Source organism: Somniosus microcephalus, chromosome 11 (assembly GCF_052327205.1).
Source record: "Somniosus microcephalus isolate GS21.2 chromosome 11, FLI_Smic_1.0, whole genome shotgun sequence".
NCBI lineage: Eukaryota > Metazoa > Chordata > Chondrichthyes > Squaliformes > Somniosidae > Somniosus > Somniosus microcephalus.
This window is the reverse complement of record NC_140997.1, coordinates 222,655,083-222,669,603: the sequence shown is the minus strand read 5'-3', so window position 1 is coordinate 222,669,603 and position 14,521 is coordinate 222,655,083. Positions and strand designations below refer to the sequence as shown.

General features: G+C 41.7%; 1 protein-coding gene across 4 annotated transcripts in view; it reads left to right on the top strand.

Moving 5' to 3' along the window:
* emc3 (ER membrane protein complex subunit 3) overlaps nucleotides 1–5,806 on the top strand; it is a 35,279-nt gene extending 29,473 nt beyond the window's left edge. For 2 of the 4 annotated variants that reach the window (XM_086002031.1, XM_086002032.1), the window contains one exon: nucleotides 5,531–5,806. Coding sequence is in view for 2 of the 4 variants with exons in the window: in XM_086002032.1 (XP_085858158.1) it covers nucleotides 5,531–5,557 (27 nt within the window). In the remaining 2 variants the exon portion in view is untranslated. Of the gene's footprint in view, nucleotides 1–74 lie in introns of all 4 variants that reach the window. The other 2 variants (XM_086002029.1, XM_086002030.1) reach the window with 2 other exon arrangements.
* Nucleotides 5,807–14,521: the final 8,715 nt, after the last annotated feature.

Sequence of the window (14,521 nt, the reverse complement as noted above, 5' to 3'; positions counted from 1 at the left end):
TGGAAAGTCTAAAGTTGAAGGGGGGGGAAAAAATAATACTCAATTGTATGTGGTTCATGGTTTTTATTCTGTAGGCTGAGTGGGAAGCTTTGGAAATCACGGATCATCAGTGGGCCTTAGAAGAAGTTGAAGAGGAACTCATGGCCAAGGACCTTAATTTTGAAGGGATGTTCAGCAAAGAGATGGAGACATCAATGTTCTGAGGCACCTTAACCAGTGGCCCCCTTAACCTCCTACTACCTTGTATTTGTAGTAAGACTGATATTTCTCCCGTCGTCTTAAAAATTCACTTGAAAGCATTAGAAACATTTATTACAGCTTCAAGTTACACAAACCACTAACTTGATATTTTACTGTGAATTTGGAAGTCATTAGTGTAAATCAATAACTTGTATTGATGCTAGACAAGAATAGATTGTATTGTTTCTTCCAACACCCTAGGAATTGACTCTCGCTATTAATCCTTAAAAGTGCAAGTTACTTAGAAGTCCATGCTGTCCATGACCAAATGTATTGAACCCACTTTTTGTTTATAAAAGTGTGAAAAAAAAATACTGTTCTCGTGTAGGTAAGTGTGTTTCTTTGGATAACACTTGCTGTTGCAGTATGTTGCATTGGGTTTATCCTGCATAGGTCAGCGTTCAGAGGTGAACTGCATTTAATGTTCACCACGTGTCTATATGTTGGCATCTATCAAGTTCTCTCTTTTTTGTATTAATGCTATCGGGACTGGAGTAAATAGCTCAATGTGAGGTTTTTTTCCTTGGATGATACGTTGATATCTTGGTTGATGTAATGAAAAGTTACAAGTGTAGCATGTTACATAATGCACATTTTGGTGGTTTGAGGGGGATTGGAAACTATTTTGTGCCCAGCATAACAACCCCAATTAATTCATCATACCTGGTTTTTAATTAAAAAGAATTTTCAACTAAAGACTTCTTCAAAGCTGAATTTCTTGTCCCTGCAAACTCACGGAAATTGAATTACCACAGGAAGTGGCAACTAGAGGTGTCAAACGGAGATCAAATGCACACTCGCACAAGCATTACCGTCAATGTAATTGTACTTCACTTTTTGGCTTTTCCAATCCTGTATTTCACATCTTATCAGCGTCATAGATTGATAACCCACAGATGGCCGCTTACTCTCTTAGTGTAAGGAGGGAAGTCACAATTTAACCGTCAAATGTTGAAGCACTCGCTGCTTGTGATATTATACAATACCTGTACCATCATTTTATTTATTTTTTTGCTTTAGAAATGTCACCTTGCTAGAACTGCTTCAGTGTTTTAAAACACAGGAAACTTTGTGCTATCCGGAGGTGAGCTATCCGGCAATCTGGAGCCACCGGCAAAAATCAGCAGCCGATTTTTATTCTTTTTGTTTGTTTTTTTTTTGCTTTGTTCGAACAGTCAAGCTGTGCAAGGTCTGTAGCTATAGCAACAGCTTCAGCTACAGAGCTTTAGGGCCACACCCGAGTGTTTAGAAGCTGTTGCTAAGCAACAGTGTTGTCAAATACGGAGATAAGAATCTCCGTATCTCTCAACATTAACTCTGGAGAGTACGGAAGTTTTGAGGCAACGGCAGCAGCTCGGTCCTGTGGGTGCCGGATAGCACAAAGCTTCCTGTATCCTGTTTAGTAATGGCACAATTTGAAGTTCACTTATTCAGTATATGTATTTCTTCTGACAGCTGAAACCGCCCATTTATGCTAGGGACGGGTGGAGAGTACCCTTACATCCTACTGCAATGCTATGTAGCGCAGTGCATAGCTGAGCCACTCCTACCAGGAAAGTCCCAAGTTCAATTTCAGCCTGTGCAGTGAGCTGATCTTCGCCGTGGTGGCGACGGGGAAACCTCATTTGGTCTCGGCCTACTTCATTTAGGGAGGGGAAAACTCAGCCAGGGTTCCTATTTCTGACCTGACAATCCATGCTGGCAACATGCTTTCTATGTGGACATTGATGAGACCATAAATGCACTCTATGGTAGACTAGCCCACTGAAATGCAGCATCAGAGTCTGCATGTGGAGACTGGGCATTGGACAAGGTTTTGTATGCCAGCAAGTAAGAAATTAACACTTTCTCCAAGAGGAATGAAAAAAAATTGGCAATATAAATGTACTTGACTTTTTTTGTCTTCAAAATGTATTCAGCAATTCCCCACATGGTAGCTCAGATTGTGAGGGAACCCCAAGTAGGAGGTTAAAGGTAGAAATTGGTTTTTTTTCAAATGCACTTGGGATTAAGCTGTCAAGTCCCCACCTATATTTTTCTCCATATTTTTGAATTAGTCCAGGTCTCAGACCTAGGACTGAGGTGGATCTGGACCAAATCAGAAATGTGGGGTTCCCATTGTTTCAAAACTAATATTAAATTTACATATGAATCCAACATTCTTTTCGTATGTTTAATAATTTCAGTTTGTAAACAATCTCTGCTCCCTGACGTGATTTCTGGCATGCCTTCGATAGAAACCATCTAACAAATAGAAGTTCTTGTATGACTCATAACAAATGTTGCACTTGACCCTTGGTTTTGCTTTACTGATTTTTTTTTTTCTCCCCCTCCCCCCCCCTTCCCCCCCCCCCCCCCCCACAATGCCCTCGCCTCCTTTCCCGATGGAGCTGACTTACAGTTCGATACGGTTTTTCAGATGCAGTTAGCCCTCCAGTGGCCATTCTTCACTTTTTGAACCCAGAGAGTGAGTGGTGATGGGCTATATGATGATTGTTGTGAGGTATCACAGTTGAGCCCAATCCTTGTGCTTCCCCCCCACCCCCACCCCCATCCAGTCTGTTAGGATGCTGATCCAAATCGTGCCTCTATACCATCCCAGTTGAGTTTGGTAAATACTAGCGATTGAACCCGAGGCGTTAATGGGCTTTGTGGCTGTGTATTGCGCCTGGCAATGCACTTGCAGTCTGAGCCACTGGGGCAAGATGTGTGGTCATGGCTTTTTTTTTAAAAGACTGCCTACTTTTATAAGTGAATTGCATACTATTGTCAGATTTATTGGCTGTCATGAATAAAAGGTGAAAATCCCATGATGTTTGTTAATTGCCGCTGGATATTAAATCGGTGACCTTGTGACTGTGCACTGGCAGATAAGTTTGTGTGCATTTTGCTAACAATCATATCCGATCGGTGCATTAACATTCCAATTGAAATCTCCTTCAGTTTGCATTATACCCAAATTTGGATGGCCTCTCGCTGTAGTTGAGCATTTCTTTTGTGCCGTATATTCCAGCACCAGTGCACAAAGTTGCTCGCTTGTACTTTGTGCAGCTGCTCTGTATACGGGCATCATTATGTACTGTGGACTTCTACTTGCTTGCCCTGTCTCATGGAAATTTCATAAAATTGCAACAAGAGGCATGCCGAAAGCACCATGTGGCCTCCTCCTCAATGAGTGGGTCAAAAATGGGATGATGGGTTCTTTTTGGTACAGTAAGTGGCAAACTCCTGTTTTCCAGGTTTCTTTGATCTTCACAAATTACCAATCTCTCTTCTGAACTGGCAATTAGAGGAGCATGAGCAGCCCAAGTACAATGATTCCCTCTGTGGTGAAATTTCATGCATTAGAATTGAGAACAACTTGTACAACAGTGTAACTTGCAAACTGCGTTTGGCTTACTTAATTAAAAATCTTGCATACTGTTGCTGGCCTCCTGATCGGGGCTATCCTTTACTTGCTATTTTCAATACGGAAACATGGAGTTTGTGCTCCGCTTCAGCTCCAGCATCTCTTGCTCCAGCATCATGTTTTAGCAGCTCTGATTAGGAAGGCCAAGAGCGGAATGGTTAACTTTTTGTATCTGTAGTTTTCCTCCCTGAAACACTCGGCAATATCCCAGTCCTGCAGTTCCCTGACATGACGTCTAGTTATCTGCAGTTAAATTGTGAAATGTGTGTCGTCTTGTCTCCGCTCAATGATGTGCTTTAGTTTCAAACGTGTGAGTTTTGACCACGTGAAGACGTTTATTGCCATTTCATCACGAGCAAAAAAGGAGACATCTTCGAGCTGACCAAAAACTTGTCTTTTATTGTTGGGGTTTTAAATCCACGGTTTTATTGTTTAGTTGGATGTTCATTATAAAAATTACATTTACGGTTGTTACCAAGTGAGGTCTAATAATTCATATGCTTTGTGTTATGAGTAAATATCAGCAGAGGCGTTTCTGACGGCATTCCTTTCTTGTTGAACCTTTTTGCAACTTAAGAATCTCGCTCCTCCTTGACTTGCAAAAAATGTCTTTGGTTCGCAGCACATCCCATGAATTCAGGGGGCATAATTGTTGCATTAGTAATACGGCAGATAAAAGATTGTGATCTCTGGTACGTATAGTATCGGTTGTTAAATGTACTTTCTGTATTAACACAGTATGGGTAATTGGGATTTCTCGGTAGATGTGTTTTTGCTGGAGTAAATACCAGTAATAATAGGTTATCGGAGTTATCCCCGGTGTCCTGGCCAATATTTATCCCTCAACCAACATAACAAAAGCAGATTATCTGGGCATTATCACATTGCTGTTTGTGGGACCTTGCTGTGCGCAAATTGGTTGCCACGTTTCCCACATCACAACAGTGACTCCACTTCAAAAAGTACTTAATTGACTGTAAAGAGCTTTGAGACGTCCGGTGGTCTTGAAAGGTGCTATATAAATGCAAGTCTTTATTGACTGGGCTATCATATTAAAACCAATGGCAGTTGACATGAGCATTGATACAACTACTTGGTAGTTTCTCCTTGAGCTCCAAAACACCAAGATTTTATAACACATTTTTCACAGCTAATTAACGAACTTGATGAATTTTCATCGTTTTATTTTGTTTCTGGTTTGTGGTGTTTAAATAATTTAGATTGCTGAGGTGACTCGCATTAGTCCTTCTGGAGTGGGAATACACATGTGAACGTCATCTCTAGGGTTAGATGGGTTTTATTTCTTTTCCGTCCCCACACAGAAGTTTGCCAATTGGAGGAGTTGTAGAAATTCTTCCTTTTAATCTTGTTAAAAGTAACCAATAAACATGGTCCTGAAATCTAACTTTGGCAAATTCAGAGCAAAGCTTCAAAACCGAGCTTTCTTAGAATCTGGGCAAATACGAAGTTTAAACTCAGCCAGGCTAATGGTTTCTGAATTTGAAGGTGGAAGCAGGGATTTTAATTTGTTCAAGCGCACATGAATAGCATTTTACAGTGACCATGTATAGCCAACTGACGCTCATTGTCTAGGTTCAAACGTGAAGAATGGCCACATAGGCAATGTACCAGAGGGCAGCTGTTGTACCCCAGCGACTGTCAGCATCTTCAGAAGAGGGAGTTTTTTTTTTTTTATTGTCTGCAAATATATGACTAAAGCACACTCCCGACCGCTCTATTCTATGGCGAAGAATTGCTATTGGTGATACACCACCTCCGCTGCTGTTCTAATAGTTAATCTGCAACTTCTGTGAACAGATACAAGAGAACACCCTGTTTTTCAAATATATTGTTAAACTTGTGTGTGCTCTTCAATTATAGGGCCTTCCCAAAGATAAAAGGATGTGAAAACCTTGTGGAACCTACATAGTTGAATGTGTACTCTATTATAACATGATGACTGATCCTTGTGTGAATTGTTGACCTTTTTCACTGGTTTGCAACTGTGTCTTTTTATAGTCACTCTGTAAAAGCTGTTCCCATATTTAATAACCCTATTCTCAGATACTATCTGCGTATTTTGCAGATAAAAAAGGCAGTTTTATATGAGATGTTATTTTCAATATGTGTGTTTAATAAAATTTTTGAGTAAGAATACTTTTTAAGTGTGACATGATTATTTCTGATAGCCTCTAGGTGAGAAGTATGTCGTTTTTGTATAGTACTGGTGAAAATGAATGAACAAGTGTTCAGTACCATTCTCGGACCATCTGGTTGCCAAAACTAAGACTAGTGGTATGTGTTTAAAATGTACAAACATTGTGATGTCCTGGTTGTGCAACGCATTGGTTTACTGATGAAGTCTCTTGTCAAATCGATGGATGAGTCTCAGTTGTGGGTGCACTGATGGAGGACAAGCCCAACGCTGGATGCACATATACGGCCACACACATTGCACTGAAAGCCAGGTGAGGCGGGTAGATGAGTTGTCTTGTGTGCCAGGTGCTTGGCAGCCAGATCTCGCAACCTCAAATTAATTCAAACTGACCTCGGACACTACACCATTGTGGTCTGTTGGTGTCTGTCTTTTCCCAGGTATCGGGGTTAACCTTGCAAGATTTTAAGGTAGCCTTTAGTGTGTCTTTTTATAGCATTTCATCTGTCCACCTCTGTTGTGATATCCGGACTGCAGCTTACAGTAGAAAATTGCTTTGGGAATTCTATAAATAGGCATGCAGATGACAAGTTCAGACCAAATCAACTGGACTGTTTTCATCGTCGCCTCAATTTCAGTTATATTGCAGTGCTTGACCACACCAGTGTTGGGCACCTACCCTGCCACTTTATGCTAATGATACGCCATCAACAACGCAAGTGGAAATGGTTAAGTCGCCCGAGCAAAATAATTGCATATCAACTGGATATCCTGAAGAGTTTGAGCAAATCATTGGCAAACAGCCTATCCGTTATCTGCATTACTTTTTGTTTTAGCACAAAGCTGATGAAGCTGCCATCGTCTGTACCGTATCAAATAAAGATTACCCATAACGGTCCTTGACTGCCTCGAGCAGTACCGCAGCAAATGGTATGCTGTGTGGGGTTGGGGCAAGAACACCGCCTTGTTTGACACCATTCGTGACGGCAAATGGTGGTGACGCACACCTTTGAATCTATTACTTGGGCCTTCATACCAGTATGTGGTTGCCAGACAACGTTTGCTAATCTGCCAGGACATCCGAGCTTGGAGGAATCTCCCACAGTCCATCATTGTTCACTGAATCAAACGCCTTTGTCAAGTCAACAACAACCATCGCAGTTCTGGTGCTCTTTGCTACTTTTCCTGGAATTGGCGAGCTGAGAAAATCATCTTTGATATTCTGCTATCAAGCTGAAAGTCGTATTGGTTTTCCGGGGGGTAATTTTTTCCCACTGGTTGTTGAGTCAGTGAGGTTTACTACTGCTAGGACAAATGATTTGATCTTGGGTAGGCAAATGTGCTAACTCTTTTTGCACACAGCAAGGGCCCACAAATGGCAATGAGATGAATGACCAGCTAATCTCTTTCCGATGGTGTTGGGTGAGGAGGAATAGTGGCCAGAACACACAGCTCCCTGCTGTTCTTCGAATAGTGCCATGGGATCTCTTGCGTCTACCTGTAGTACTGAAACTCTGTTTAACGTCTCCTAAGGACAGCAATAATGCTTTGTACTTAAGTGTTCAAGTTAACCCATAACCTTCAGAAACATAGAAGATAGGAGCAGGAGTAGGCCATTCGGCCCCTCGAGCCTGCTCCGCCATTCAATGCGATCATGGCTGATCATCCAAATTCAGTACCCTGTCCCTGCCTTCTCCCCATATCCCTTGATCCCTTTAGCCTTAAGAAATATATCCAACTCCTTTCTTGAATATATTTAATGAATTGGCCTCTACTGCCTTCTGTGGTAGAGAATTCCACAGGTTCACCACTGCGTGAAGAAATTCCTCCTCATTTCTGTCCTAAATGGCTTACCCCTTATCCTTAGACTGTGACCCCTGGTTCTGGACTCCCCGACCATCGGGAACATCCTTCTTGCATCTAGTCTGTCCAGTCCTGTCAGAATTCTATAAGTTTCAATGAGATCCCCTCTCATTCTTCTCAACTCCAGCGAGTATAAGCCCAATCGACCCAATCTCTCCTCATACGTCATTCCTGCCATCCCAGCTATCAGCCTGGTGAATCGTCGCTGAACTCCTTCCATGCCAAGAACATCCTTCCTTAGATAAGGCGACCAAAACTGCACACAATACTCAAGATGTGGTCTCACCAAGGCCCTGTACAACTGCAGCAAGACATCCTTGTTCCTGTACTCAAACCCTCTCGCTACGAAGGCCAACATACCATTTGCCTTCTTAACCGCCTGCTGCACCTGCATGCTTACCTTCAGCGACTGGTGCACAAGGACACCCAGGTCTCGTTGCACTTCCCCTTCTCCCAATCTATTGTCATTCAGATAATAATCTGCCTTCCTGTTTTTGATACCAAAGTGGATAGCTTGAAGGTGAGAGTGCAATTGTTGAACAGTCTGGGAATATTAGGGAAGGAGGAGAAAATGATTTTGAAAAAGAGGAGTTTATACTACCATAGTAAAAACCATGGATCGAACTCTTCCACTTTTGCATCTGGCCTCCAAGGCGACATAAGAAATAGGAGCAGGAGTAGGCCAATCCGCCCCTCGAGCCTGCTCCGCCATTCAATAAGATCATGGCTGATCTGATCCTAACTGCCAATCCACTATCACAGAACCATCTCCTGAATCTAACAGAATTAGACACACGAAATAGCAGCAGGATCAGGCTACACGGCCCCTGGGCCCGCTCCGCTACCCACAGGGCCATGACCGATCCGAACCTGGACTCATGTCCAAATTCCTGCCCGCTCCCCGTAACCCTTAGTTCCCTTTTGCTATGCCTTCAATAACCACAAAACTAGAAGTTATAGACTTAAACAAGTTGGCTTTTAATCACTGAGATCAGAGCTAACATCTCAACACGCCGACTGGTTCACAGGAATGAGTCATACAGATCCTGGGATCTTTATGTAAAAGAAGTCGGGCAGAGCCAAGACCTGGAACCTTCCAGGTTAGTCAGGAAAGAGGAAGTGAAACTATACACCGTGTGAGGGAGGGTAATATACATGAGTGCAAAACGAATACAGGATCAAGATAAACAGATTTCATTACACCTTTACTTCTAGGAAACTGTCTATTTCTGTTTTAAATTTATGTAATGATGTAGCTTCTACAGCTTTTTGGGGCAGCATATTCCATGGACCTACCACCCTCTGAGTGAAGTAGTTCCTCCTCATCTCAGTTTTGAAAGAGCAGCCCCTTATTCTAAGACTATGCCCCCTAGTTCTAGTTTCACCCATCATCGGGAACATCCTCCCCGCATCCACCCGATCCAACCCCTTCACAATCTTATATGTTTCAATAAGATCGCCTCTCATTCTTCTGAACTCCAATGAGTAGAGTCCCAATCTACTCAACCCCTCCTCATATGTCCATCCCCTCATCCCCGGGATTAACCGAGTGAACCTTCTTTGTACTGACTCGAGTGCAAGTATGTCTTTTCTTAAGTATGGACACCAAAACTGTACGCAGTATTCCAGGTGCGGTCTCACCAATACCTTGTACAACTGAAGCAATACCTCCCTATTTTTATATTCTATCCCCCTAGCAATAAAAGCCAACATTCCATTGGCCGCCTTAATCACTTGCTGCACCTGCATACAAAGGCCTGCTTACTCGGGTGCTATAGACAATGAACACAGCAGTCTTTAATCTAGCCCCTCATATGTATAGATCCACAGTACAAATGACTGGTGTAGAAAGTGAAAATTTACATTGCTGTGGCCTGGATCTATCTCCTGCTATAGCTGACCTTGGAACGTTTGAACATACCTGCATTTGATGGCCCTCATCTTGAGCACAGAAAAAAACTTTTTTAAAGATTGGTTATGATATATTTGTATTGTATCTGGCTTGGAAAAACACGACTACACTCCTGGTGAGTTTCCGATCTTGGTCGAGTTGCTACCGAAGAGGAGTTGGACAGAGTTGAGATACTGTTACATAGAGAAAAATGTGAAAATCAAACCACCAGTAAACTCTTAAACCTACACCCAGGTATAGAATGCACTGGTTTGTGGGGAGACTTTGAAGACGAGGGAGAAAATAATGAAATAAAATTTAATTCCAATAGCAAACTTGATTGCCAGTTAAATATTGTTTATCACTCTGCTTCTAAACTTTATAAATTGTGTTCCAAGATGATGATGCCCATTTATTTTAGCTGCAGTATATGGATAACGAGCAAATATATTCCACGGTTTTCAAAGCTCTATAATAAAGCTCATTTACAGCAAAAATGGCTAACCTGCAATTTCATGTTATGCAAATTGACCAAGTTATTTAGTGACCTAGTCCAAAAATATTAATCTTTTAGATTGTCCAAAATGTGTTTTTCCTCTTAAAAGTCACAATTGACTGCTTCCATTCTTGTTAAGTGCTTAAAATAGAGATTTACTACAAGAGCATGTAATGCATTATAAATTGTTTACTAAACAGTTTCATATCTGGTAATGTGATCTCATTTTTATTGATGTATTGACTTTACAGATGCAGATGCTATTGGCGGTATCTATTACGTTCAATTATTAAACGCCTAAAATATACCACCACAACAATGCATTCTCCTATTACAACTTAGAATCATCCTCTCAAACAAATTGTCCAACTTCCCACAAGCAATACTATGACATCCACATATGTGTGTGTAGTTTTAATATTAATGTAAAATATATTTCTTTTTCACTTCTGAGAAATGCCATGGGAGCTCTTGTATTATAGCTATTCAGTTAGTTTTTATTTAAAAACTTAAGTAATCTTACATTGTTATTTGTTTTTAGGGTTGATCTGTTTGTGTTCTTGGGTGTTTGAATTGTTACTTCACACCAGTAGAATTGAAAATACAAGAAACCTCCCATTATGATTACGCCGGCAGTAGAGGCCAATTCATTAAATATATTCAAGAAGGAGTTGGATATATTTCTTAAGGCTAAAGGGATCAAGGGGTATGGGGAGAAAGCAGGGACAGGGTACTGAATTCGGATGATCAGCCATGATTGCATTGAATGGCGGAGCAGGCTCGAGGGGCCGAATAGCCGACTCCTGCTCCTATCTTCTATGTTTCTATGCCTTGTATAGCTCAGGAGGTGGGTAGTGTAACATCCCCAGTTCCCAGATTACTGTTTGTACAGTCGCGTGGCTTGCTAGGCCCCTTCAGAGGACACTAAGTCAATCACACAGCCTAGAGTAGGCAAGAGGATTAGTTGAAGCAATTGGGTTTTTCCGACCTGGTCATTTCTTGTTCAAGCCCCCAAATTGCCAGATTTCTTGCATTCAGTTACATAACTTGTATAGAACCTTGGTTAGACCATACTTGGAGTATTGTGAACAGTTCTGGTCTCCATGTTATTAAAAAGGATAGAGGCACTGGAGAAGGTGTAAAAAAGAATTTACTAGAATGGTACCAGAACTGTGAGGTTATACTTATCAGGAAAGATTGAACAGGCTGGGGCTCTTTTCTCTAGGAAAAAGACTGAGGGATGACCTGATAGAGGTCTTTAAGATTATGAAAGGTCTTGACAGGGTAGACGTAGAGATGTTCCACTTGCCGGGGGAGACAGAACTAGGGGCCATAAATGTAAGAGAATCACTAATAAATCCAATAGGAAATTCAGGAGAAACTTCTTTACCCAGACACTCGTGAGAATGTGGAACTCGCCACCACAAGGAGTAGTTGAGGCGACTCGCATAGCTGCATTTAAGAGGAAGCTAAACACACGAGGGAGAAAGGAATAGAAGGATACGTTGATGGGGTTAGAAGGAGGAGGGTGGGAGGAGGCTCTTGTGGAACATAAATACTGGGATGGACCTGTTGTCCCGAATGGCCTGTTTCTGTGCTGTAAATACTATGTAATAGAACGTGCCATGGTGGGAGTTAAACATTCGGCCTCTGGGTGGTTAGTTCAGTACCATAACCATGACATCATTCTGCTCGTGTAAGGAAACTCTATGCTGCGTTCCAAATGCATACAGATCAAAAGGTCCTACTTTTGATTCAGTTTGTGTTGTGTCGGCTGATCTTAGCTGGCGTACTAGAAATTGTATTGTGCTTGGGTCTTGTGAATGAAAAATCAATCATGGTTCCTGCTCTGATTCTTATCCATTGTCTCCTGCTGGAAAATGAGTGCTTGCATATTAATTGAGGACAATAGCTTATTGAGATTCACTGTCCACATTCATGCATGAAGTATTATTATATTGACAAGTTACGAGAGAGCTACCAGTGCCTATGGAACTTTATCTCAGTCAGGAGCACCAGAGAGAGAGAGAGAGAGAGAGAGTGAACTTGCATTTATACGGTGCTTTATCACATCTTCAAGACGTCCAAAGCGTTTTTCAAAAGAAATCCATTGGATGTCGTTCAGTCACTTATGTAGGAAAATGCAGCTGCTAATTTGCAGATAGCACGGTCCCACAACGGCAAATATATGAATGACCAGATAATCTGTCTTTGGTGGTGTACATTGAAGAACTTTTGGGTATGAACACAATTTTCCACAAATAATGCCACGAGATCTTTTTATGTATTCCTGAGCAGGTAGACATAGCCGTGGTTTAATGTTTCATCTAAAAGATGGTACCTACGACAAGGCAACACTGCCCCACTATTGTACGGAAGTGTCTGCCTCGATTATGTGCTCAAGTCTGTCGTGGGGCTTGAACCCACAGTCTTTTGACTCTGAGGTGAGCTCTACACATCCGAGATGAGCTGAAGGGAGAAAATTAAACAATACACACAAGTGAAAATATCAGTTGCAGCTCCAGTTCTAACCGCAGGTCGCACTGTGGGACTAACTCACTTCACTGTCTCTACAGCCACTAAAGTAAAAAAAAACAAAGGACCATCAATACCAATTGTATATGGGAGGCTTTAAACAGTGGGACATAACATTGCTGTTTATTTCAATCATGAGAAAACTAACCTAATTTTCTCATGCTTGCAATGTTTGTGAATTTTGGATCTTTCATACTTCGTCTCATAAAAATATTGCATACTGCATAATTTCATCTACTTAGCGCTCTCCAACAAGGGAAAGTCTAACCACCGCCCCTTGACATTCAACAGCATTACCATCGCCAAATCCCCCACCATCAATATCCTGGGGGTCACCATTGACCAGAAACCTAACTGGACCACCCACATAAATACTGTGGCTACAAGAGCTGGTCAGAGGCTGGGCATTCTGTGGCGAGTGTCTCCTCATCTGATTCCCCAAAGCCTTTCCACCATCTACAAGGCTCAAGTCAGGAGTGTGAGGGAATACTCTCCCCTTACCTGGATGCGTGCAGCTGCAACAATACTCAATGCTTTAATGTCCTCTAAACTAAGCCATCATGATGTATGCTAACCTAGTTGTTCTCATGTTGGTATAAGCGTGCAGCAAGTTGGAGTTCCAACCTGCTGTGCCATAAACTCAATCCTGCATCATGTGATGTGCCAATCTGAGACCAGTCACTTCCTCATCAGGAGGGTCGAATGGATAACATATTTTACCCCATGCCACTTTTGTGGAGATGGTATCTGCTGGCATTGGCAAATACATGCGCATAGGTTGATTTCCCACTCTCTCATCCAGAGACTGGTGTCCAACCTGGGAAGCTTTAAAAAAAAATCTACGAATGATTTATTGTAGATAACATCAACATAATCTTTATTTTGTATTTTTAGATACACCATTTAAGTATTTTTCTGTAACTGAAGTAAGGCGTTGTGCTATTATTGTCTCTGATCTATGCCACACGTCAGTATTTGTGATTCAGTAATCTGACCTTGCTTGTTAGTTGAGATTTCCAAGGGGAATTCATGCCTGTTAGCAACCAGTTCTGCCGTGGAGTAAGCTCTTGAATGTTTGATGTCATTAATACCGGACATTGCAAAAGGAAGTTGAATTTTTGTTTCACTCATGAAGAGCTAATCCTTAGACATTACTGAAGCTTTTGCAACATTTAAAAGAAAAGTATGTTTGTACACATTTCTTTTGTTTTAAATACTGCAAAAGCTTCAGTAAAGTCTAATCTATTCATTCATATTTTCATTACTAGAAATAACATGAGGCAAAGACTGAACTGGATACTTTATGTTGTAATTCACATTACATAACAAATTTCAGGTTACAACCATGGACTATATCTTAGAAGGTGTCATCGCTAAGCTAGTGCAGTACACAGGGGACTGATACACCGAAACCAAGTGTCAGGAAGTAGTAAGATGTGGATTCCCAGCTGTGATCCTACATACCACTGATTTCCTAATTTCAATAACATTGGGTGACATAGCAAGTGGAGAGACTGCACTGTATTTTTAAAAATATTATAGCCGGGGAATTTAAATTCAGTTAATTAAATAAATCTGGAATATAAAAGCTAGTATCAGTAATGGTGACCATGAAACTACCGGATTGTCGTAAAAACCCATCTGGTTCACTAATGTCCTTTAGGGAAGGAAATCTGCCGTCCTTACCCGGTCTGGCCGATATGTGACTCCAGGCCCACAGCAATGTGGTTGACTCTTAACTGCCCTCTGAAATGGCCGGGCAAGCCACTCAGTTGTACCAAACCGCCTCGACAAAGTCACTGTGGGAGTACCTTCACCACACGGACTGCAGTGATTCAAGAAAGCGACTCACCACCATCTTCTCGAGGGCAATTAGGGATGGGCAATAAATGCTGGCTTTAAGGCGCAGCCGGTTAGCTGGCTTTTAGTTGA